This window comes from Trichechus manatus, unplaced genomic scaffold, assembly GCF_000243295.1.
Source record: "Trichechus manatus latirostris isolate Lorelei unplaced genomic scaffold, TriManLat1.0 scaffold00061, whole genome shotgun sequence".
Taxonomy (NCBI): domain Eukaryota; kingdom Metazoa; phylum Chordata; class Mammalia; order Sirenia; family Trichechidae; genus Trichechus; species Trichechus manatus.
Genome location: NW_004443997.1, coordinates 681880 through 706708, shown reverse-complemented (window position 1 = coordinate 706708; position 24829 = coordinate 681880). Strand labels below are relative to the sequence as shown.

The window sequence follows — 24829 nt, the reverse complement described above, 5'->3', positions numbered from 1 at the left end:
TGGGGTCTCATAACAATGTATGTAAAAAAAAAATTTGTATGGGAGACTAGCTTGAAATGTAAACTTCATTTAATTACAACAATAAAAAAATTAATTAAAAAAACAATAAGTAAGGGGCATAGGGCAGCTTCTAAGGTAGTGGCAATATTCTATTTCTTAACCTGAAAGGAGGGTATATGGACATTCTCATTATTTTTAACACTGTACATATTATTTTTGTACCTGCTGTACACATGATATATTTCAAAATAAAATAATTTTCAAAAGCAATAAAATAAGGGTTCTAAGTGTGTGTGTATTAATGTGTTTGTGTATTCCATGAAGGAATCCTTAATGGAAAACTCAGTAAGCACTATACTGTTATTGTTGTTGTTGTTGTGTGCCACTGAGTCGATTCCAACTCCTAGTGACCCTATAGGACAGAGCAGAACTGCCCCATAGGGTTTCCTAGGCTGTAATCTTTATGGGAGCAGATTGCCAGGTCTTTTCTCCCATGGAGCCACTGGTGGTTTTGAGTTGACCTTTCAGTTAACAGCTGAGCGCTTGACCATTGTGCCACCAGGGTTCTTAAAGCACTACACTAGACTTACTAAATTCTTCCATAATGATTGGCTGAAAGAGAGAGGGGTTTTAATGGACTGAGTTTACCACAAGGTCCAGATCTTTGTGCATATGTTGTTGTTAGGTGCCGTCGAGTCGGTTCCGACTCACAGCAACCCTATCTACAACAGAACGAAACACTGCCCAGTCTTTCGCCATTCTAACAATTGTTGCTATGTTTGAGCCCATTGTTGCAGCCACTGTGTCAGTCCATCTTGTTGAGGGTCTTCCTCTTTTTCACTCACCTTCTACTTTACCAAGTATGACGGCCTTCTTCAGAGACTAGTCCCTACTGTTAACATGTCCAAAGCATGTAAAACAAAGTCTTGCCATCCTCCCTTTGAAGAAGCTTTCTGGCTGTACTTCTTCCAAGACAGACTTGTTCATTCGTCTGGCTGTCTATGGTATACTCAATATTCTTTGCCAACACCATAATCCAACACCATAGTTCAAAGGTATCAATTCTTCTTTGGTGTTCTATATTCATTGTCCAGCTTTCCCATGTGTATGAGGAGTCTGAAAATACCATGGCATGGGTCAGGCACATCTTAGTCCTCAAGGTGACATCTTTGCTTTTTAACACTTTAAACAGGTCTTTTGCAGCAGATTTGCCCAGTGCAATATGTTGTTTGACTTCTTGATTGCTGTTTCCGTGAATGTTGATTGTGGATCCAAGTAAAATGAAATCCTTGACAACTTCAATCTTTTCTCCACTTATCATGATGTTGTTTATTGGTTCAGTTGCGAGGCTTTTTGTTTTCTTTATGTAGTCTTTGATCTTTATCAGTAAGTACTTCAAGTCCTCTTTACTAATTATATGCTTGGGAATTGTTATCATATGTCTTATTTATCTATCAGTTGAACTATCACTTCTCAGGTTGTCCTGCTTTGTTTTCAGTTGGTAAAAGAAAAAAAAAAAAATTCTTAATTAAACTTTTAAAAGATAAAAATCTAGTTGAAACACGCTCATTCTTTTCTTAATTTAACCTTTCTATGTTAACTATCCCCCATATGCCTGTCAGTTTGTCGTACTGTGGCGGCTTGGGTGTTGCTGGGATGCTGGAAGCTATGCCACTGGTAATCAAATACCAGCAGGGTCACCCATAGTGACACATATGCTGATGTGGCATGACTCAAAATGAGAAGAAACAGCTGCAAACATCCATTAATAATCGGAATGTGGAATGTACGAAGCATGAATCTAGGAAAATTGGAAATCGTCAAAAATGAAATGGAATGCATAAACATTGATATCCTAGGCATTAGTGAGCTGAAATGGACTGGTATTGGTCATTTGGAATCAGAAAATCATATGGTCTACTATCCTGGGAATGACAAATTGAAGACGAATGGCTCATTCATCATCAAAAACAACACTTCAAGATCTATCCTGAAGTAGAATGCTGTCAGAGATAGGATAATATCCGTATGCCTACAAGGAAGACCAGTTAATATGACTATTATTCAAATTTACACATCAACCACTAAGGCCAAAGATGAAGAAATTGAAGATTTTTACCAACTTCTGCAGTCTGAAATTGATCAAACATGCAATTAAGATGCATTGATAATTACTGGTGATTGGAATTCAAAAGCTGGCAACAAAGAAGAAGAAGGATTAGTTGTTGGAAAATATGGTCTTGGTGATAGAAACAATGCCAGAGATTGCATGATAGAATTTTGCAAGACCAGTGATGTTATGTATTGAACCGTGTCCCCCCAAAATGTGTGTCAACTTGGCTAGCCCATGATTCCTAGTATTGTGTGACTGTCCACCATTCTGTCCTCTTATGTGATTTTCCTATGTGTTGTAAATCCTACCTCTATGATGTTAATGAGGTGGCATTAGCGACTGTTATGTTAATGAGGCAGTACTCAATCTACAAGATTAGGCTGTGTCTTGAGACAATCTCTTTTGAGACATAAAAGAGAGAAGCGAGTGGAGAGACTGGGGGACCTCATACCACCAAGAAACAAGAGTCAGGAGAATAGCATGTCCTTTGGAAGCTCCTCAGCCGGGAAAGATTGATGACAAGGACCTTCCCCCAGAGCTGACAGAGACAGAAAGCCTTCCGCTGGAGCTGGCACCCTGAATTCATACTTCTAGCCTACTAGACTGTGAGAAAATAAACTTGTTTGTTGAAGCCATCCTCTTGTGGTATTTCTGTTATAGCAGCACTAGACAGCTAAGACAAATGCCTTCTTCATTGCAATACCTTTTTTCTACAACATAAACAGTGACTATACATGTGGACCTCACCAGATGGAATACACAGGAATCAAATTGACTACATCTGTGGAAAGAGAAGATGGAAAAGCTCAATATTATCAGTCAGAACAATGCCAGGGGCTGACTGCAGAACAGACCATCAATTGCTCATACACAAGTTCAAGCTGAAGCTGAAGAAAATTAGAATAAGTCCTTGAGAGCCAAAATATGACCCTGAGTATATCCCACCTGAATTTAGAGACCATCTCAAGAATAGATTTGATGCATTGAAAACTAATGACCAAAGACCAGACGAGTTGTGGAATGACATCAAGGACCTCATACATGAAGAAAGCAAGAGGTCATTAAAAAGACAGGAAAGAAAGAAACAACCAAAATGGATTTCAGAAGAGACTCTGAAACTTGCTCTTGAATGTAGAGTAGCTAAAGTGAAAGGAAGAAATGATGAAGTAAAACAGCTCAACAGAAGATTTCAAAGGGTGGCTCGAGAACGCAAAGTATTATAATGATATGTGCAAAGACCTGGAGTTAGAAAACCAAAAGAGAAGGACAGGCTTGACATTTCTCAAGCTGAGAGAACTGAAGAAAAAAATTCAAGCCTCGAGTTGTGACACTGAAGGATTCTATGGGCAAAATACTGAACAACACAGGAAGCATCAAAAGAAGATGGAAGGAATACACAGAGTCACTGTACCAAAAATAATTGGTTGATGTTCAATCATTTCAGAAGGTAGCATACAATCAAGAACCTTTGGTACTGAAGGAAGAAGTCCAAGCTGCATTGAAGACAGTGGCGAAAAACAAGGCTTCAGGAACTGATGGAATACCAATTGGGATGTCTCAAGAAATAGATGTAGCACAGGAGGTGCTCACTCATCTATGCCAAGAAATTTGGAAGCTAGCTACCTGGCCAACTGACTGGAAGAGATCCTTATTTATGCCTATTCCAAAGAAAGGTGATCAAACAGAATGCGGAAATTATCCAACAATATCATTAATATCACATGCAAGTAAAATTTTGCCAAAAATCATTCAAAAGTGGCTACAGCAGTACATCAACAGGGAACTGCCAGAAATTCAAGCCGCATTCAGAAGAGGACGTGGAACCAGGGATATCATTGCTGATGTCAGATGGATCCTGGCTGAAAGCTGAGAATACCAGGAAGATGTTTACCTGTGTTTCATTGACTATGCAAAGGCATTCAACTGTGTAGATCATAACAAGTTATGGATAACTTGTGAAGAATGGGAATTCCAGAACACTTAATTGTGGTCATGAGGAACCTTATGTATGCTGAGCAAATAATCCGAGAAGTTAGACTATACGAGGAAGAATGGGCATTAGGATTGGAGGAAGATTCATTAACAACCTGCGTTATGCAGATGACACAATCTTTCCTGCTGAAAGTGAAGAGGACTTGAAGCACCTACTGATGAAGATCAAAGACTACAGCCTTCAGTATGGATTACACCTCAACATAAAGAAAACAAAAATCCTCACAACTGAACCAATAAGCAACATCATGATAAATGGAGAAAAGATTGAAGTTGTCAAGGATTTCATTTTACTTGCATCTATAATCAATGCACATGGAAGCAGCAGTCAAGAAATTAAACAACCTATTGCACTGGGAAAATCTGCTGGAAAAGACCTCTTTAAAATGTTAAAAAGCACTCAAAATCCACTTTGAGGACTAAGGTGTGCCTGACCCAAGCTTTGGTGTTTTCAATCACCTCATATGCATGCAAAAGCTGGACAATGAGTAAGGAAGACCAAAGAAGAATGGATGCCTTTAAATTATGGTGTTGGTGAAGAATATTGAATATACCATGGACTGCCAAAAGAACGAACAAATCTGTCTTGGAAGAAGTTCAGCCAGAGTGCTCCTTAGAGGCAAGGATGGCGAGACTTCGTCTCACATACTTTGGACATGTTATCAGGAGGAACCAGTCCCTGGAGAAGAAGATTATGCTTGGTAAAACAGAGGATGAGCAAAAGAGACAAAGACCCTCAACGAGATGGATTGACACAGTGGCTGCAACAATGGGCTCAAATATAACAATGGCTGTGAGCATTGCATAGGACCGGGTAGTGTTTCATTCTGTTGTACATAAGGTCGCTATGAGTCAGAATGTATTCGATGGCACCTAACAACAACAACAACATGTTAGCTATATCTTTCTTGAGTGGAATCAGAAGAAAGTTGCACCAAAATCTAAAGCCATTATCATGTCTGATATTGTAAAAATACCTACTAAAAAAAAAAAGTTTGATTATATAATTTATATTAATTGAATTAAGACCAAGACCTCTTTTTAATATATTAAACATAACACAGAGTTAAAGAACTAGCAGGAACCTTCAGAAGTTAATAAGTACATTCATCTATCTTTAAGTAGAACTCAAGCTATCTCAAATAAGTTATTGTTCTAATCTTAAAATATCTCCTGAGGAGATTTTATAGCATCCCTCCCCACTAAGCAGAAGAATCTAAAAATTCTTTTTGTCTAACTCAGAACCCATTTAATATAATGTTGGCATACAGTAAACATTATTATCCAGAGACCAGCTGGTTAAGGGTCTGCATTTACACCAGGTACAGTGAGGCCCTAGCATGTACTCAATTCCATGTCTCCACTGAAGGAAGTAGGAAAGTAAAGGGCTCAAAGTCCTGCCTGTTTGGCTCCACTGGCTCCAACCCTGTCAGCGCCCTAGTTTTCCCCCAGTGACCTATCCTCAAAGTTTCTCTCACATAACCAAGAGTTGACTATCATTTTTATTTCACTCTGGTTGGTTAATCCGTAACATTTTTATCTCCCAATCCCCTCCACTCAATTACCTCAGTAATCAAGAATTCATTTATATTTCCAGATGAGTATAAATATACAACTAGAATGTATTTTTTAAATACTAAAAATATTACTTCAAAATTGGAGGACTCATACTTCTCAATTTCTAAATTTATTAGAAAGCTACAGTAATCAAAACAGTATGGTACTAGTATAAGTGTAGACATATATGCCAATGGAATATAATAAAGAGAGTCTAGAAATAAACCCTCACATATATGGTTAGTTGATTTTTGACAAAGGTTCTAAGGCTATTCAATGGGGAAAGGAGAGTCTTCTCAACAAACAGTACTGGGAAAACTGGGTATCTACATGCAAAAGAATGAAATTGGACCCTTACCTTACACCTAATGCAAAAATCAGCTCAAAATGGATCAAAGAAAGTGGTAACACGCAACATGGTAGAGTAGGAGCTCTAGAGGTAGGTCCCTTCACCAAAACAATTGAACTAGAAAAAGCAATTGGAATCAACTATTTTGGAGCTCTGGAACCTGACTGGATGCTGATGAAAGGACAGGCTGATAATCTCTCCTAGGTGAGCCACATGCACTAACTGGCTACCATCCCCCATTCCTTTGCCCTGCCGTGGTGGTGGGGATGTCTGCCACATTCCTAGAGCTGCTGGATGGTGAATTTAAAGAGGAATTAATGCTTTAATATTAATCCTTTACTATTTCTCAAAGTCTTCAAAAAAAAATTAGAAGAGGAGGGAACACTTCCTGACTTATTTTATGAGGCAAGCATTATTACCATGATACCAAAGCTAGGCAAAAACATGACAAGAAAAGAAAACTACAGGCCAATATCCTTTATGAATATAGATGCAAAAATCCTCAACAAAATACTAACAAACCAAATTCAGCAGTATATTAAAAGGATTATACACCATGACCAAGTGGGGTTTATTCCAGGAATGCAAGGATGGTTCAACATATGAAAATCAATCAATGTACTACACCACATTAATAGAATAAAGGGAAGAAAAATACATGATCCTCTCAATCGACGCATAAAGAGCATTTGAGCAAATCTAATACCCTTTCATGATAAAAAACAAAAAGCAGTCATGCTACAATATGGATAAACCTTGAAAATATTGTGCTAAGTGAAATAAGCTAGACACAAAAGAACAAATATTGCATAATTCTACTTGCATGAGGTACCTAAAATGGGCAAATTAAGACAGAAAGTAGAATAGAGGTTTCCAGGGGTTGGGGGGAGAAGGTAATGGGAAGTTATTGTTTAATGGGTATAGAGTTTCTGTTTGAGATGATAAAAAAGACATGGAAATAGATAGTAGTGATGGTTACACAACATTGTGTAAGTACTTAACATCACCAAATTGTACACTCAAAAATGGTTAAAATGTTAATTTTGTTATGTATATTTTACCACACAATAAAAATAAGGAAAAAATGCATTATTTATAAAAGAAAGAAAGAAAGAAAATTCACAAATTTTCTAAATTTATGGGTACCTTTAACAAAAGAAGTATATTGGAAGGTCTTTTTCTTTTTTTCTCTCCTAAGCATAGATAATTTCATTTAACAAAGTTTATCTTCTTCTAGAAGACAGTACTTGTCATGGATTGAATTGTGTCTTCCAAAAATAAGTGACAACTTGGCTAGACCATGATTCCCAGTACTGTGTGGTTTTCCTCCATTTTGTGATCTGATGTAATTATCCTCCATTTTGTGATGTGTTGTAAATCTTAACCTCTGTACGTTAATGAGGCAGGATCAGGGTGGGGTGTATTCTGAGTCACAGCCAAGAGTCACACCCTTACTCAAGTCACACCCTTACTTAACTCACACCCTTACTCAAGTCACACCATTGCTTGAGTCACAACCTTTATCTTACAAGAGATAAAAGGAGACAGAAAGAAGTAGAAGAAGGACCTCACTACAACCAAGAAAGAAGAGCCTTGAGTGAAGCGCATCCTTTGGACCCAGAGTTCCTGTGGCGAGAACCTCCTAGACCCAGAGGAAGACTGATGCCAAGACACATGGAGATCTCCAAGGAATGCCAGGTCCACAGACGTTGAAAGGAGACAAGGACCTTCCTCCAGAGCCAACACAGAGAGAAAGCCTTCCCTAGAGCCGGTGTTCTGAATTCAGACTTCTAGCCTCCTAAACTGCAAGAAAATAAATTTGTTTGTTAAAGCCATACACTTGTAGTATTTCTGTTATAGCAGCACTAGATAACTAAGACAGAATTTGGTACCAGAAGAGTGGGTTGCTGCAAGAGTTTTAAAGTACCTAATAGTAAAAGCCTAAATTTCCTTGAAAAGATGTAGAATTATGTTGGTGGAATTATGGACATCAAAGGCAACTCTGGTGAGGGCTCAGAAGGAAGTGAGAGAGCCATAGAGAAAGTCTCTATCATCTTAAAGAATACATATGGTGCAAGCAACAGAATGTTGCTAAAAATGTGGATGTTAAATGTGCTTCTGGTGAGGTTTTAAAAGAAAACGATGAATGTGTGATTGGACAATGGAAGAAGAATGCTTTTTAGGCAGTGGCTAAGAACTTGTCAGAATTATGTTCAAATGTTTGGTGGAAGGTAAAACTTGTAAGTGATGAACTTTAATACTTGGCCGAGAAGATTTCTAAGCAAATCTTAAAGGGGCTGTGTGGTTTCTCCCTGCCACTTACAGTAAAATGTAAGAGGACAGAGATGGACTTAAAAATGAACTGTGCAAAATGAAAACAAAACTTATAAAGATTTGGAAAATTCTGTTGCACAAACTAACAACACGTTCCTAGAATTTTCACCAAGGACATGGCTACATAAACTTTTGTTAAAGAGATTAAGCCATCATCTTAGACTGAAGGAGATAGAGAAAGGATGAAAGGAAAGAAAACTGTCTGCCTCTTGGAATTCTACAGGCAGGAAACAGGCCAAAGGAGCTACATCTGTTGTCCTCCAAGAAAAGAAAAGGACCATCCTTGGGGCAGCTCAGAGATCAGCAGAACTGTTGGAAGGAGCACGGGAAGTTGGGCCTTCTCAGTTTCAATGGGTGGGGCCACAGTTTCCTGGATCTCAAAGGGTGGGGCCACAGCCTCCTAGGTTTCAAAGAGTCAGATCTTCACCAACTTAGTTCCAGAGTGTGGGGCTGCCATTAAGATGTGCCAGGGGGATGAGGCCACTGCCCAAAGCTGAGGGGATGGGGCTGCCACACCCCAGGGCAGAAGAAGAGGGCCTGCCAGGGCTGAGGGGGTGGGGTCACCACTCAGATGGACTAGGAGAAGAGGGCTGCTCAAAGCTGAGGGAGCAGAGTTTCCATCTCAGTGGGCCTGGAAGATAGAGCTGAAGCCCAGGGCTGAGGACCTTCCACAAGATCCGGAGAGCAAGGCCAACACCCAGAGTCTAGAGGGCAGGGCCATTGCCTAGACGGTCTCAGAGAACAGAGGATTATTTTCAAGCTTTGAAAGCTAATGTAAATTATTCTAGGGTTTTGGACTTGCTTGGAGCCCATTATCCCTTATTTCCCTCCAATTTATCCCATTTGTAATGGAAATGTCTACCTTGTGCTTATTCCATTATTGTACTTTGGAACCAGATAACTTGTAATCTAGATTTCACAGGTTCACAGATGAAAAGGAATTTTGCCCCAGAATGAAATATGCCTAAAGTCTGACTCATATTTGATTTAGATGATTCACAAGATGAGATTTTAGACTTTGAGTCAATTTAAGACTTTCGGGATGAATAATGGAATGAATGTGTTTTACATATGGCAAGGACATGAATTGTTTGGGGGCCAAAGAGTGGAATGTCATGGATTGAACTGTGTACCGCAAAAATATGTTAACTTGGCTAGGCCATGATTCTCAGTATTGTGTGGTTGTCCTCCATTTTGTGATCTAACTACCCTCCATTTTGTGATCTGTTGTAAATCCTAATTTCTATATGTTAATGAGGTAGAGTCAGGCTGGGGTGTATCTTGAGTAACAGACAAGAGGATGTGTTTTGAGTTGCACCCTTACTTAAGTCACACCCTTACTCAAGTCACACCCTTGCAAGAGTTACATCTTTTATCTTACAAGAGATAAAAGGAGACAGAAGCGAGCAGAGAGGAGAGGGACCTCAATACAACCAAGAAAGAAGAGCCAGGAATGGTATCCTTTGGAGGTGGAGTACCTGCGCTAAGAACCTCCTAGACCCAGGGGAAGATCAATGCCAAGACACATGGAGATCTCCAAGGAACACTGGGCCAGATGCTGAAAGGAAACAAAGACCTTCCTCCAGAGCCAACAGAGACAGAAAGCCTTCCCTAGAGCCGGCACTCTGAATTCGGACATCTAGCCTCTTAAACTGTGAGAAAATAAATTTGTTTGTTAACGCCATCCACTTGTGGTACTTCTGTTACAGTAGCACTAGATAACTAAGATAGTACTTTTTTTAAACTAAAAACTCCTTGATGACAGGGGCTAGTTTTCAGTTTTTATACCTGGCACACTCCACTGGACCCTGTTACCATGACATGATCTGTGTAGGAGTTGAAAAATGTCAATCATGTTGAACTGAAGCAACAGTAGATCAGTAAGCTTTGCCTTACGTGATTGTCGCATTCCTCCTCCTCATCATCATAGTCTAGGCCTTGATGGGCGATCTCAGTAGTGCTGTTCTCCTGATAGAGATTGTTCTCCAAATCAGACACTCTGGTGGCCTCAGTCGTGACTTTTACTTTCATGCTGTGAAAGCCAGTGGAGACCAATCCCACTTGCAGGTTGACGGGCTCTCCCTCAAACAGCAGGACGTGTGAGTTCACTCCTTCCTTAAAACCAGGAGGCTGGTAATCATTTGGGGTCACTGCAAAATGAAAAGGGTGGAAAGCCACAAAAGAATGTGAGTTTCAATGGAACAACTCATATTAATCTTTCATTTGTAGCAACAGACATCTCTTTCAGATACTTATAAAATCCCATTTATATAAAATATTAGTTCAGCACTTAAGAATTTGACTAGGGGTCTCCACCTACCCTCATTATAGTAGTGAAGTTTCATAGTAAGTATAACATCGTTAGGAAGGGGTCCAAGGTTCTGCATAAGTATATACAATTTACGGATCAGTAGAACACTGGTTTTCTTAATATCTTCACTGTTTGTCCCACTTTCAAAGCTTGTACTGCTGCTATAACCACAAAGAAAAACAGCATATTTTTCAATCATATACAATATTGACAATATATTCCAAACAAGAAAATTTTGACTATATGATTAAATAAATATAAATTAAACATCAGAACATTTTTGAGACTATTTTTAGAATGTAAATTAGTAGAGCAATTGTACTTTTTTCAACATGTATACAAAAGATATAGTAGTAGCAGTTCCCCTAAAGCATTTTAAATATGATCTGATTTTTAAAAATTTGATTTACAAATAACCAAATACTATAACAGTGAGAACAACGGATTTGGACCTAGGAGACCTGTTATCTAATATGAAGCTCTGACGGAGCAGCGGTTAAGAGCTCAGGCTGCCAACAAAAAGGTCAGCAGTTCGAATCCACTAGCCGCTCCTTTGAAACTCTATGGGGCAGTTCTACTCTGTCCTATAGGGTTGCTATGAGTCAGAATTGACTCAACAGCAACAGGTTTGGTTTGTTTGTTTGTTTTTGGTATTTAATATCAGCTCTGCTGCTAATTAGCTGAACTATCTTGGTCAAGTCATTTACACACTCTAGGTCAGTTGGCCCATTTGTGAGAACAGCTTACAAACATTTCCACACCTCTCCAACTATAAAATCAATCATCAGCTCTGGGCCTTTCTACCATCTGGTTATCTCTCCAAGGCATATCCTTCTCGTTTCTTGCATGGATTACCACAATGTCTATCTTACTATTCTTGCTACTTTCTTTCTTGTCCACACTGCTAAACGTTCTCCGTACCACTGCCCAAATACTATTCCTGATAGGAAAATCTGCTCGTCACTTCCCTGCTTAAAATCCTATTACTTTCGTGAAGCTTGAGAGTGGTGTGTGTACACCACTTTCATGACCAGCCCTGCCCTCACCTCTACCATCATCTGCAGTTACTACCTGTTTCCTCTCACTCATGTTCATTTGCATATGCTGCTCACTTTGCTTGGAATGTGCTTTTCCTACTTCTCTTCCTGACTCACCTGAATTCATCCTTTTAATACCTAGCTCATGTTCACCTCTTCAAGGAAATTTTCCCTAATAAGCTCCACACATTACCCCTCAGGATAATTGTTTGTCTGTTCCCCTCCAGACTGTGAGTGGCTGTATCTTTCATCGCCACGATACCTAGTTTGGGGCCCAGCTACAGTAAGTACTCAATAAACATTTGTTTAATTAATTCAGGAATAAACATATTAGATTAAATTACCTTCCAACTCTAAAAAGTTTTATTTCTCTCCAATTAGTTCCACATTTGAGTAATTTCAGGAAAGATAATATATTTGCAGTGTCTTGCACATAATAAGCACTCAATACTGAAAAAATAATCCCAAGTAAGTGAACTGTTGGGTTTTTCTCTAACTGATCTTTGGAAGCAGTGTGAACTCATAAAGCAAATATTTATTATGTGAATATATTATCTCCTTTCTCAATTTTGAGCAAACTTAAAGCTTTATGACCCTGATTTAACCAATTTGAACATAGGTAACCAGAGTGAAGAGCTATAGTCATGTAGCTCATGGGATCCTTCAGTATACATCAGTAAAATCATATTCAGAACTCCCTTGCATTCTTCTAAAAGGGAAATTATGTTTACTATGGAAGAGTTGATAATTTTGTGTAAACAATCATTTAAACAAATGTCTTTCTGTTTCTAGAAAATTAGTAATATGTATTACCTTTTCTCCTTAGTACCTGAAAGATTTGGCCATTTCTGTTTTAGCGCTTACCTCTTGGGATATGTGCCTTCATAGCAAAAGACATCAATCTGGCTGTAGTCTTGTTATTAGTACTCATGTTTGAGTTTTAGAGAGTAAAAGGCAGCTGTTTTATGTGAGATGATATATCTGAAAAGTGCTACATAATCTGTAAACTGCTATACAGATGATAGCTAATGATGATTAATATCATTTTAATTCTCATTTTGAGAACTTACTTCCTCTTCACAATCCTAGTATTGTCTGTAAGTTATACAAATGAGAGGATAATTTAAGGAAACAAATCTTGAAGAGAAATCCTCAAACTCACAGTAAGTGGTGAGACAGAGCTAATAGTAGAGAAAACTGAGACTGAGGCCACGTTTCTCTTCAGTCATTCCTCTCAGTAGCTCCTATACCCCAGAATTAAAGTGCTCTACCACCCAGGGCAATGGAGCCCTGGTGGTGCAGTGGTTAAGCATTTGGCTGCTAACCAAAAGGTCAGCAGTTCGAATCCACCAGCCGCTCCTTGGAAACACTATGGGGCAGTTCTACTCTGTCCTATAGGGTCGCTATGAGTCGGAATTGACTTGATGGCAATGAGTAACCACCCACGGTGTGTCACCATCATCCTTCCCCTCCACTTATCTTCCATCTCATCAGCTATCCTTAGCTCACTATCCTTCCAGCTGATCTGATGACCACATCCAAAAGCTGCTAGGAGAGGAATAAATGTTACTTCTCAATAAAACATCTGCACTGGGGACCTACTAAGAAAATATCCTTGGTCTCGGATACTTAATCCATTTATATGTCTAAAACTTAGAATTTTAGACTTGACAGAAAATGCGGCACTTTCTAGCCTTTTCCATACAAAGATACACATAGAAAATGATACTTGTATCATTGGGACAAGCAGATGAAACCATTTGTGTCTGCTGGCAAATAATTCAGGGATTTTATCTAACCCAGGCCCTATCTGGCTATATTGAGGGCTGAGAAGATCTTGATACAGAAATTGAGAAACTTTGGGTTAGTGGATAGAGTCTTACGAAGTTCTTCAATCAGCACCATGTAGAAAAGCTTCTTAATCTAATTTCCACTGCTGTGCCTCCAAAGACCACCACCATCATCACCATTACCACTAGGTACCATTTATTGAGTGTTTATTAGGTGCTAGGCATGGGCAAAGCTTTACACATGCATTTTAATTTAATAATCACAGTGACTCTATGAGGTAGATACTATTAGTTCCATAGTACAGATAACACTAATAGAGAGGTTAAGTTATCTATCCATAGTTATATGGCCAGTAATTATCAGAGCCAGGGTTCAAAGTAGATCTTTCTGCCTTGGTACTTGGAACTCTTAACCACTAAACTTGTCTTAGATCCTACAAATACTACCACTGAAGAGAAGACGGAAAGAAGGAATCCACTACTCCCACTAGCTTTATCTGTGGATTTCAGAAATTTAGAAAAAATAAATTATTACAGCCCCTTTTTATAATAATGCTTTTTTGTAGAGTTGGTGGGGAAGTTACAAAAGTATAAGACATATCTCTGGTTTCAAGAAGCTTATGTTTACCTCAACCCCATATATTTATCATGTTCATTAAACAATTAGATTCTACCTGTCAAAATCCATAGTGGCTCCTTCTTTTGTGTATTTGAATTTGAACTGGTATATCTCAGTCACTTTCTAGGAACATCAAAGGGAACAGAGAAAGAAATTAAAAAATAAACCCAGAATCTCACCTGATAAGTAAGGAACATTTTCACTGTATACCTACTACACTTCCTACATAACTAGTTGTTTTACAGCATTGCATTATTCAGGAATAATATTTCCAGATATAAAAATAATTTTTCTCCTCTATACTAAAAATGAGTTAGGTGGCAAATACTACCATTACCATTTTGTAGCTGGAGAAACTAGTGCACAGAGTCAAGCATCTGACCCAGTGTAGGTAAACAACAGTAGAATCAGTGGAGAAAATATTCATTCATGTAACAAATATTTATTGAACACCTACTTTGTGCCAAGCACTGGAGTCACAGTGGTGAATATGAAAGAAAAGCTGTGTTTTTTTGGTACATACAGTGTGATAGGGAGACAGTCAATAAATAAGTAAATAAAATAATTTCAGATAGTGATAAGTGCTATGAACACTATCAAGTAGATGCTGTGACAGAGAATGCATGAAGAGGAGTGGTGCAGATTTGGTTTGACTGAAGAAGTGATGTTTGAGCTGAACCTTGGTGACAAGAGGTGGTCATGTCCAGATGTAGGTGGAGAGAGGGGTGGTGGTGGATAGAGAGAGCAACCCAGGCAGTGGAAACAGCAATGCAAAAGTTCCCACAGGCTTGGCCTGTTATAGGATCAGAGAGGAGGCCACGTGGTTGGAGATTAGTGAGCAAGGAGGACAGTATAGTAGATGAGGTTGCAGAGGACACTGGGGGGCTATGTTAGCCCCAGTAAGCAATTTAGATAGTATTTCTGGTAAATCAGACGGCCACTGACACGTTTGAAGGAATGTGTTATGGATTCAATTGTGTCCTCCAAAAAGACATGTTGAAATCCTAACCCCTGGTACCTCATCTAAAAGTAAGTCTACAAGATGTTAACAGGAGGCCATTTTCGAGTAGGGTGGATCCTGGGCTAAACTGAGTAGTATCCTTGTAAAAGAGATGAAGAGACACAGAAAGACAGAGGGAAAATGGCCAGACAGAGGAGAGACAGAAAAAAGAAAGATGGCTAGTAATCTAGTTTGAAAATAGTGTCTTTAAAGATGTTATCAGTCAACAAGAGGCCATTCTTGAGTAAGGTGGATCTTAGTCTAATCTGAGTGGTATCCTTGCAAAAGAGATGAAGAGACTCAGAGAGACAGATGGAGGAAAGCAGGCCATGTGAGGAAGGAGTTACACTGCAGCTGCAAGCCAAGGAACACTTGGGGCTACCAGAAGCTGAGAGAGACAAGAAAGGATCTTCCCATAGAGCCTTCAGAGAGAACATGTCCCTGCCAATACCTTGAATTCAGAACACTAGCCTCCAGAACTATGAAACAATAAATTTCTCTTTTTATAAGCCTTCCAATTTGTGGTATTTTGTTATGGCGGCCCTAATAAACTAATAGAAGACGGGAGTGATTTGCATTTTTTTAAGATCACCCTGACTACTTAAAAAAACAGAAGAGTGCAAAGGAGAAGGGAAAAATCATGAAAGCAATTAATTGGCTGGTGTCATAATTAAGGGAAGACTAGAACAGCAACAGGAAAATTTGAAAATTAGAAAAGGAACCAGGATCTATGACATCTGGTCTTGTTTTTTGATCCTATACTAAAATCTAGATACTACTGCTATCTGCTCTCGTTAATAAAGAAATCTAGAAATAAAGAGGGATAAATTTCCTCATGAGAGATATACTCCATAGCTTTTTAAAAAATAAAATAACTGTCAGGTAGTTGAAGCAAACATTTGGCCCAGATATGCTGTACAGTGTGTCCACAGAACTGGAAACGGTACTAAAGACAGGTAAAGGGTATGAGTCTAAGTCAGAACACACAAAAAAATGCCATGTATTCAGCTGGTTCAGTATTTGGTCCTTGACAATATGAGAATGAGGATGTTACACTGATCAGAAAAAACCTGAGTGTTCCTATTACTTTTCTCTATATTCCAAAGAAAGGTGATCCAACCAAATGTGGAAATTATCCAACAATATCATTAATATCACACACAATAAAATTGTGCTGAAGATCATTCAAAAGTGGCTGCAGCAGTACATCAGCCAGAAATTCAAGCCAGATTCAGAAGAGGACGGGGAATGAGGGATAACTTTGCTGATGTCAGATGCATCCTGGCTGAAAGCAGAGCATACCAGAAAGATGTTTACCTGTGTTTTACTGACTATGCAAAGGCATTTGACTGTGTGGATCATAGCAAATTATGGATAACACTGTGAAGAATGGGAATCCGAGAACACTTAATTGTGCTCATGATGAACCTATACATAGATCAAGAGGCAGGTATTTGAACAGAACAAGGCGATACTGTGTGGTTTAAAGGCAGAAAAGGTGTGCATCAGGGTTTTATCCTTTCACCATATTTATTCAATCTGTATGCTGAGCAAATAATCCGAGAAGCTGGACTATATGAAAAAGAACAAGGCATCAGGATTGGAGGAAGACTCTTTAACAACCTGCGTTATGCAGATAACACAACCTGCGTCATGCAGATGACACAACCTTGCTTGCTGAAAGTGAAGAGGACTTGAAGCACTTACTGATGAAGATCAAAGACGACGGCCTTCAGTACGGATTACACCTCAACATAAAGAAAACAAAAATCCTCACAACTGAACCAATAAGCAACATCATGATAAATGGAAAAAAGATTGAAGTTGTCAAGGATTTCATTTTACTTGGATCCACAATCAACACCCATAGAAGCAGCAGTCAAGAAATCAAAAGATGCATTGCATTGAGCAAATCTGCTGCAAAAGACCTCTTTAAAGTATTAAAAAGCAAAGACGTCACCTTGAAGACTAAGGTGCGCCTGACTCAAGCCATGGTTTTTTCAATCACCTCATATGCCTGTGAAAGCTGGACAATGAATAAGGAAGACCGAAGAATTATGGTGAATTATGGTGCTGGCAAAGAATATTGAATATACTATGGACTGCCAGGAGAATGAACAAGTCTGTCTTGGAAGAAGTACAGCCAGAATACTCCTTAGAAGCAAGGATGGCGAGACTTTGTCTCACATACTTTGGACATATTACTAGGAGGGACCAGTCCCTGGAGAAGGACATCATGCTTGGTAAAGTAGACAGTCAGCAAAAAAGAGGAAGACCCCTCAACGAGATGGATTCGCACAGTGGCTGCTGCAAAAATGGGCTCAAGCATAACGATTGTGAGGATGGCTCAGGACTGGGCAGTGTTTCGTTCTGTTGTACATAGGATCACTATGAGTCAGAACTGACTCGATGGCACCTAACGACAATAACAACCCCAAGATTTGGTCTCCCAGATCTGCTGATCTTAACCCTTAATATAAACCTAATCACAGGTTATCAAGTCCTGGGGAAATTGGTTCATGCTGCTTATACTCTATAAAGACTGACTTCTAATGGAATTAATTTTAGAAGGGAAATATTTTTTCTAGCAAGACAGTCTACTTGGAAAATCAAACCAAGTTCAGAAGGCTACTTTGTGAGTACAGTAGGAGAGGTATGTAAGACTAGAGGTACCTGCAGGTGCCTACAGCAACAGGCTCACTCCAGATATAGGCTAGATACACACTGTCCTCTCCCAGAGATGCTGGCTATAGTTGCCTGTCAAGAAAACAGTGCCTGTTCTTCCCACCTGCCTGTGTTTCTCCACCAACTCTAGCTTTTTGATGCTTTAAGCTATCTTTTATCTTTTAAGTTGAATCAAGAACAGTTGATAAATTGAGTCAAGAATAGTTGATAAATTATTTTATTATTTGGTCCCTGAAGCAACTAATAAAAGAGTTATGTTTGTAATAGTTTAAATTGAAGAGGCTAATCTCAAATTACTTCTGACTCTGATTGATCATGGAAGGTTGTCTTAGTCATCTAGTGCTGCTCTAACAGAAATACCACAAGTGGATGGCTTTCACAAAGAGAAATTTATTTTCTCACAGTCTAGTAGGCTAGAAGTCCAAATTCAGGGCGTCAGCTCCAGGGGAAGGCTTTCTCTCTCTGTTGGCTCTGGAGGAAGGTCCTCATTGTCATCAGTCTTCCCCTGGACTAGGAGCTTCTCTGCGCAGGAACCTTGGGTCCAAAGGACGCGCTCTGCTCCCGATGCTTCTTTCTTGGTGGTAAGAGGTCCCCAACTCTCTGCTTGCTTCCCTTTCCTTTTATCTCTTGAGAGATAAAAGGTGGTGCAGGCCACACCCCAGGGAAACTCCCTTTACATTGGATCAGGGATGTGACCTCGGTAAAGGTGGTGTTACAATCCCACCCTAATCCTCTTTAACATAAAATTACAATCACAAAATGGAGGCCAACCACACAATTCTGGGAGTCATGGCCCAGCCAAATTGATACACACATTTTTGGGGGGACATAATTCAAACCACGACAAAGGTATATTTACAGTAGGCATTAGTCTCTTCTTAACATCTCAAAAGATGTTCTCCCGCTTTTCAAATTTGTGTGTGCCTAATAAAGATAAGCCTTTAAAATGCTCATCAATGGTCGCTATGAATCATACCAAATATATTCACAAAGACCAAAGCAACAGCAAAATATATAGCCTTTCCTTCTCCCTCCACACTCCAATCCATTGGCGAGACTCTAGGTCGGTCTCCAAAGCATATCCCAGATCTACTTGCTTGTCTTCATCTTCATTGCGATCACTCTATGCAAGCCACCACCATCTTTCTCCCGGGTTTCTACAGTATCTTCCATCTTATCTGTTTGCTTCCGAACTACCCTTCCAACAAGTTATTCTCTGTCCTATAGCCAAAAGGAGCCCCGGTGGTTAAGACCTCAGCTGCTAATCAAAAGGTTGGCAGTTTGAATCCACCAGTAACTCCTTGGAAACTCTATGGGGACGTTCTACTCTGTCCTATAGGGTCACTATGAGTTGGAATTGACTCAACAGCAGTGAGTATAGCCAAAAAGACTTTTTGAAAATACAAATCAGATAGTGTCACTCCCTTGCTTAAAACTCTCCAATGGCTTCCTATTACCCCTAGACTAAAATCCAAATGTTGCCTTGGCCCACAAGGCCCTACTCATCTGTCCATCCGCTGCCTACCTCTCTAACCTGATCTCCTGCCACTTTCCCTCTCACTTACTAAGTTTCCTCATGGCACCCTACCTGTCAAAGAACATGCTAGATTCCTTCCTGCCTTAGGGCCTTTGCACAGCTGTGCTTTGTCTGAAACATGCTGTCTCCAGTTGGTGATAAATAAAGATAAAAGCTCACAAGTTGTTAGGTAGGCACTGCACTGCTCTAAATGCTGTACATCTATTAATTCATATGTAGTCAACACTGAGGTAGGTATTATAATCCTCATTTTATAGACGAAGCTAGTAAATGGTAGAGCTTGGATTTGACTCCAGACCCTGCAGCGTCAACCACTGTGTTATTTTGTCATTCACATGACTGTGCCCCTCGCAGACCTGCATAGCACTGACTCCTTCTGGTCATTCAGTCTCAGCTCAAACAGGAGCCTCTCGGGGAGGGCTCCCATGGACTGCCCAACCTGACAGCGTCATCCAATCCCTCCTATTCCACTTCCCACCTTGGCACTCTCTAGCATACCACCTTCATACCACCTTCTTTTATTTTCTTCATAACATTATGACATATGAAATTGTCTTGCTAATTTTTACTTGCTTATCATTCATCCCCCCTCACAAGAATATAAATTTCAAGAGAGCAGGGACCTTGTCTATCCCATTCACGCTTGTGTTTTTATACCTTGAACAGTGCCAGGCACATGAAAGGAATCTAATTAATATTTGCTGAATGAATAAATATTCAGCCAAGATAGAATTCACACTGAATTAGGAGTTCATCCTACAACAATTTATTTTAAAACAAAGTCTCTAAAATCATATTGTGGCTAGAAACAGGGACCACCTATCATTCAGTTCCTGAAGAAATCTATCAAAAGTAGGCATTAACCACCTCCAGTACAAAGGAACAGGTGGGAAGAGAGTAAAGTTTGTATCCTCGAAACATTCATATATAGTAATTATTTATGGGTCTATTATTCATTAAGTTGCCTAACCCTTTCTTTAACATATTCACTTTTTGGCTTACACATCTCATTAACACCTCCAGACTGATAAGTCCTAGTATTTTTTTAGTGTGTACCTATAGAAAAGCTACACTATCCCTCTTCATTATTTTAGTTACCTTTGTTGGTTCATCTCTTTCATGAGATGGAAGAATTAGAACAGAGCTTCAAGTACTGGCGCACCACAATTTTTGTACAATGCCCAAAAATATGCTGGGAGATAAAGATGAATCAATTCAGAGTGTTAAATTGTGGGGTCCCGCTGGAAAAGAAATTTAGAGCAGGAAGAAATTAGTATGGACAGAATAGCCAAGGAGGATTTCACAGAGGATTTGAACATAAGTTGGCCTTGAGGATGAGTAGGATTCAACAAGCAGAGGGAAGAAATCTAGAGAGAGAAATAAAGAGGTAAAGCTATGAAAAGCTATGAGCAAGTTAAAAAGGGGAGAATTTAGTTGGCAAAAAGAAAAAAAAAGTTTAGAATTATGCCATATCTCATTTATTCTTCCAAAAGACCACAAACAGGAAGGATTAAGAATCAATTAAAATAAATACTAAATAATAAAATGTGATTTTTATACAAGCAGAGATTCTTAATGTCACTATGATAGGAAATAGGCTAAGTTCTACTCAATGCTTTTTTTCCAAAACGCCTAGGAAGTTTTTGAAAAATGTCCTAATCAAGAATGGGCCACATCTGTGTCTGGGGTCTTAAAAGCTAGCAAGGGCCATCTAAGATGCATCAATTGGTCCCAACCACCTGGAGTAAAGGAGAATGAAGAACATCAAAGCCACAAGGAAAGTATTAACCCAAGAGACAGAAAAGGCCATGTAAACAAGAGACTGCATCATCCTGAGACCAGAAGAACTAGATGGTGCCTGGCTACCACCAATGACCGCCCTGACAGGGAACACAATACAGAGTCCCTGATGGAGCAGGAGAAAGGTGGGGTGCAGAACTCAAATTCTAGTAAAAGGACCAGACTTAATGGTCTGAGACTGGAGGAACCCCAGAAAGCATGGCCTCCAGACTCTCTGTCAACCCAGAACTAAAACAATTCCCGAGGCCAACTCTTCAAAGATTGGACTGGACTGTGGGACATAAAATGATACTCGCGAAGAGTGTGTTTCTTAGCTCAAGTAGATACATGAGTCTAAATGGGCGGCTTCTGTCCGGAGGTTAGATGAGAAGGCAGAGAGGGTTAGGAGCTGGTTGAATGGACACAGGAAATCAGGGGGGAAAGGAGGAATGTGCTGTCACAGTATAGGCAGAGCAATTAGGGTCACATAACAATGTATGTATAAATTTTTGTATGAGAGACTAACTTGAATTGTAAACTTTCACCTAAACTACAACAATTAAAAAAAAAAAAGAATGGCCACATTTATAAACACACACACGCATAAACACATTGAAAGTGCTCACGGAGTTACTCCACTCACATAGTAGTCTAGTAACACAATCTATAACTTCAACTCAGGTAAACGTATTTAAATATACTGTACATATACTGCCCACCCCTCTGTGTGTCTTCTTACCTCAGGTTCCTTGGGATTTGTGTAAAGCTGTTTAAGGAAAGATAAACAGCATTTAGTTTATGAAAATAACTATATTACTTTTCACAGAATACATTTTACATTTATGCACTATTGAGTGCTGAAATTTATATATATTTATATATTTTTTTCAAGCTAAAGATAGGAGAAACTCTTATTTTGTGAACACAGAGAATATAGTATTGCTGTGAAAACGGAATATAAGGGAAATGATAACCAGGTGTTTATCACAATTATGATTGAGATACAAATAAATTATAAATAATTTGATATGATATAAAAATTTTAAAATAAATATTTCAGATTTTCAATGGTATCTTCTCATTTTCTTTCTATTCTTTACATATACCATCTATTATACCCAAAGGTAGGTCCACAAAACTTCAAAAACAAAACACTTTGCATTTATAAAGTAACTAAATAAATGAAACCCTGAGAGCCAATAGATGAAGCAAATAGTATAGCCAATGTATTTTCCCATGTATTGTCATATACCAAAGAAATATATAGTTTTTGATCTTTTATTAAAATTTCTGATAGATCCTATTTTTTTATTCCAAAATGTCACAGGACAGATAAAGAAAGGCAGGGAGGAGAAGGAAGAGTGCTTTTTTGATGGTTCACTTCCCAAAAGACAATGAAATAGAAACAGAGGCTTGGGTCTTTAAATGCATACTTACTGTAAGTACTGCCATGTGTAGCTTTAAGAGAAAAAAAACTATTGTTATTATATACTTGCACCTAAATTATTGTTGTTTTCAATAGACGGTAATTAAAATATAATTTTAGAAAAAAAGACCTGAATAAGAAAAAATATTCAGAATGTCAAAAGAATATTAATTATTCATTCATTCCAGTGAGTGCCTATTACATACACAGGGCTCTGCTGGGGAGGTTATTGTTGTTATTTGCCATGGAATCAATTCCCCATGTGTTCAGAGTAGAACTGCCCCATAGGGTTTTCAAGGCTGTAACCTCTTGGAAGCAGATCGCCAGGCCTGTCTTCCAAAGTGCCTCTGGGTAGGTTTGAACCACCAGCCTTTGGGTTAGAAGTCCAACTCCTAATCGTCTGCAATACCCAGGGACTGGGGAGGGGAGGGATACAAAAGAAGGTAATTATCCCTACTGTCTCAAAGTTATACTCTAGTTTGGGAGACAAAGATATACAAAATAATTCATTATTACTAAAAATTTAATATGTCAAAAGTATCTCATAAACACGTATGCCTTCTGAAACTTTAAAGTCTGATAGAATGTCTATAAAACCCTTTGCCTCCCCACATATACACTAGTATAAACAGATTCTCTTTGCTTGAAAGAGTAATATATAAAATCAATATATATGTGTGAGTGATTATATATACAGATGCTAGTATATATATGCGTGAATATATGTATTCAAAACTTATTGCCCTTGAGTCGATGCCAACTCATAGCAACCCTATAGGACAGAGTAGAACTGCCCCGTAGGGTTTCCAAGGACCAGCTGGTGGATTCGAACTGCTGACCTTTTCGGTTAGCAGCTGTAACCCTCACTTAACCACTGCAATACCAGGGCTCCATATGTATTCAAGCATATAATTTTTTAAAAATACTCAGAATACAAATCAGAAAATATTAGGACCATAATTTCGTTATCAAATTACTCACCCTACATCACCCAAAGGACTAAAACTTTAGTGACACCATGTGGCTATTTTGGTTACTGCATACAATTTTACTAACCACGATGTCCTTCTCTAGGCAAAAATGCTAGGCAAAGTAGAGGGTCAGCAAAAGAGAGGGAGACCCTCATTGAGATGGAATGACACGGTGGCTCCAACAATGGGCTCAAGCATAGCAACGATTATGAGGATGGTGCAGGATCGGGCAATGTTTCGTTCTGTAGTACATAGGGTTGCTATGAGTCAGAACAGACTGGAGGGCACCTAACAGTAACAGTACAATTTTAAGACTACACTGTAAACTCTAAATTTTATTATTTTATTAATAGTTCAGATATAGCCCCTGATCTCAGAGAACATGAAGACTAGTAGTTCTCTCTGTTTCCAACTTTTGCGTGTTTGATCAGTTTCAGGCTGCAGAAGTTGGTAAAAATCTCCAATTTCTTCAACCTTGTCATTAGTGGAGCATAAATTTGAATAACAGTCACATTAACTTGTCTTTCTTGTAGACATATGGGTATTATCACTGACAGCACTGTACTTCAGGATAGATCTTGAAATACTCTTTTTGACCATTCCTCTTCAATTTGTCATTCCCAACATCGTAGACCATATGATTGTCTGATTCAACATGGCCAATGCCAGTCCACTTCAGCTCACTAATGCCTAGGATATCAATCTTTATGCATTCCATTTCATTTTTGATGACTTCCAATTTTCCTAGATTGGTAATTCATACATTCCATGTTCCGGTTATTAACGGATGTTTGCAGCTGTTTCTTCTCATTTTGAGCCGTGTCACATCAGCAAATGAAGGTCCAGAAAGCTTGACTCCATCCACTTCATTAAGGTTGACTCTACTTTGAGGAGGCAGCTCTTCCCCAGTCGTATTTTGAGTGCCTTCAAACCTGAGGGGCTCATCTTCCGCACTATATCAGACAATGTTCTGCTGCTATTCATCAGGTTTTCATTGGCCAATTTTTCAGAAGTAGACTGCCAGGTTCTTCCTAGCCTGTCTTAGCCTGGAAGCTCTGCTGAAACCTGTCCACCACAGGTGACCCTGCTGGCATTTGGAATACCAATGGCATAGCTTCCAGCATCATACCAACACGCAAACCAACACAACAAACTGACAGACGTGTGGTGGAAAATATATACACATGCTTTTTAAAAAAAACTTTTTTTGTACTTTAGATGAAGGTTTACAGCACAAATAGTTTCTCATTAAACAGTCAGTACACATATTGTTTTATGACATTGGTTAACAACCCCATGACATGTCAACACTCTCCCTTCTCGACCTTG

At 39.0% G+C, this 24829-nt stretch overlaps 1 protein-coding gene across 4 annotated transcripts in view; it reads right to left on the bottom strand.

The window, feature by feature from the left end:
* The window catches only part of HORMAD2 (HORMA domain containing 2), a 125036-nt gene that overhangs the window by 62507 nt on the left and 37700 nt on the right, over positions 1–24829 (bottom strand). For 3 of the 4 annotated variants that reach the window (XM_023733692.1, XM_023733693.1, XM_023733695.1), the window contains 5 exons: positions 22541–22561; positions 21843–21869; positions 14158–14225; positions 10666–10817; positions 10242–10495 (listed from right to left, as the gene is read on the bottom strand). In XM_023733692.1, the coding sequence (XP_023589460.1) occupies positions 10242–10495; positions 10666–10817; positions 14158–14225; positions 21843–21869; positions 22541–22561 (522 nt within the window). Of the gene's footprint in view, positions 1–1355; positions 1484–10241; positions 10496–10665; positions 10818–14157; positions 14226–21842; positions 21870–22540; positions 22562–24829 lie in introns of those variants that run through there. The other variant, XM_023733694.1, reaches the window with a different exon arrangement.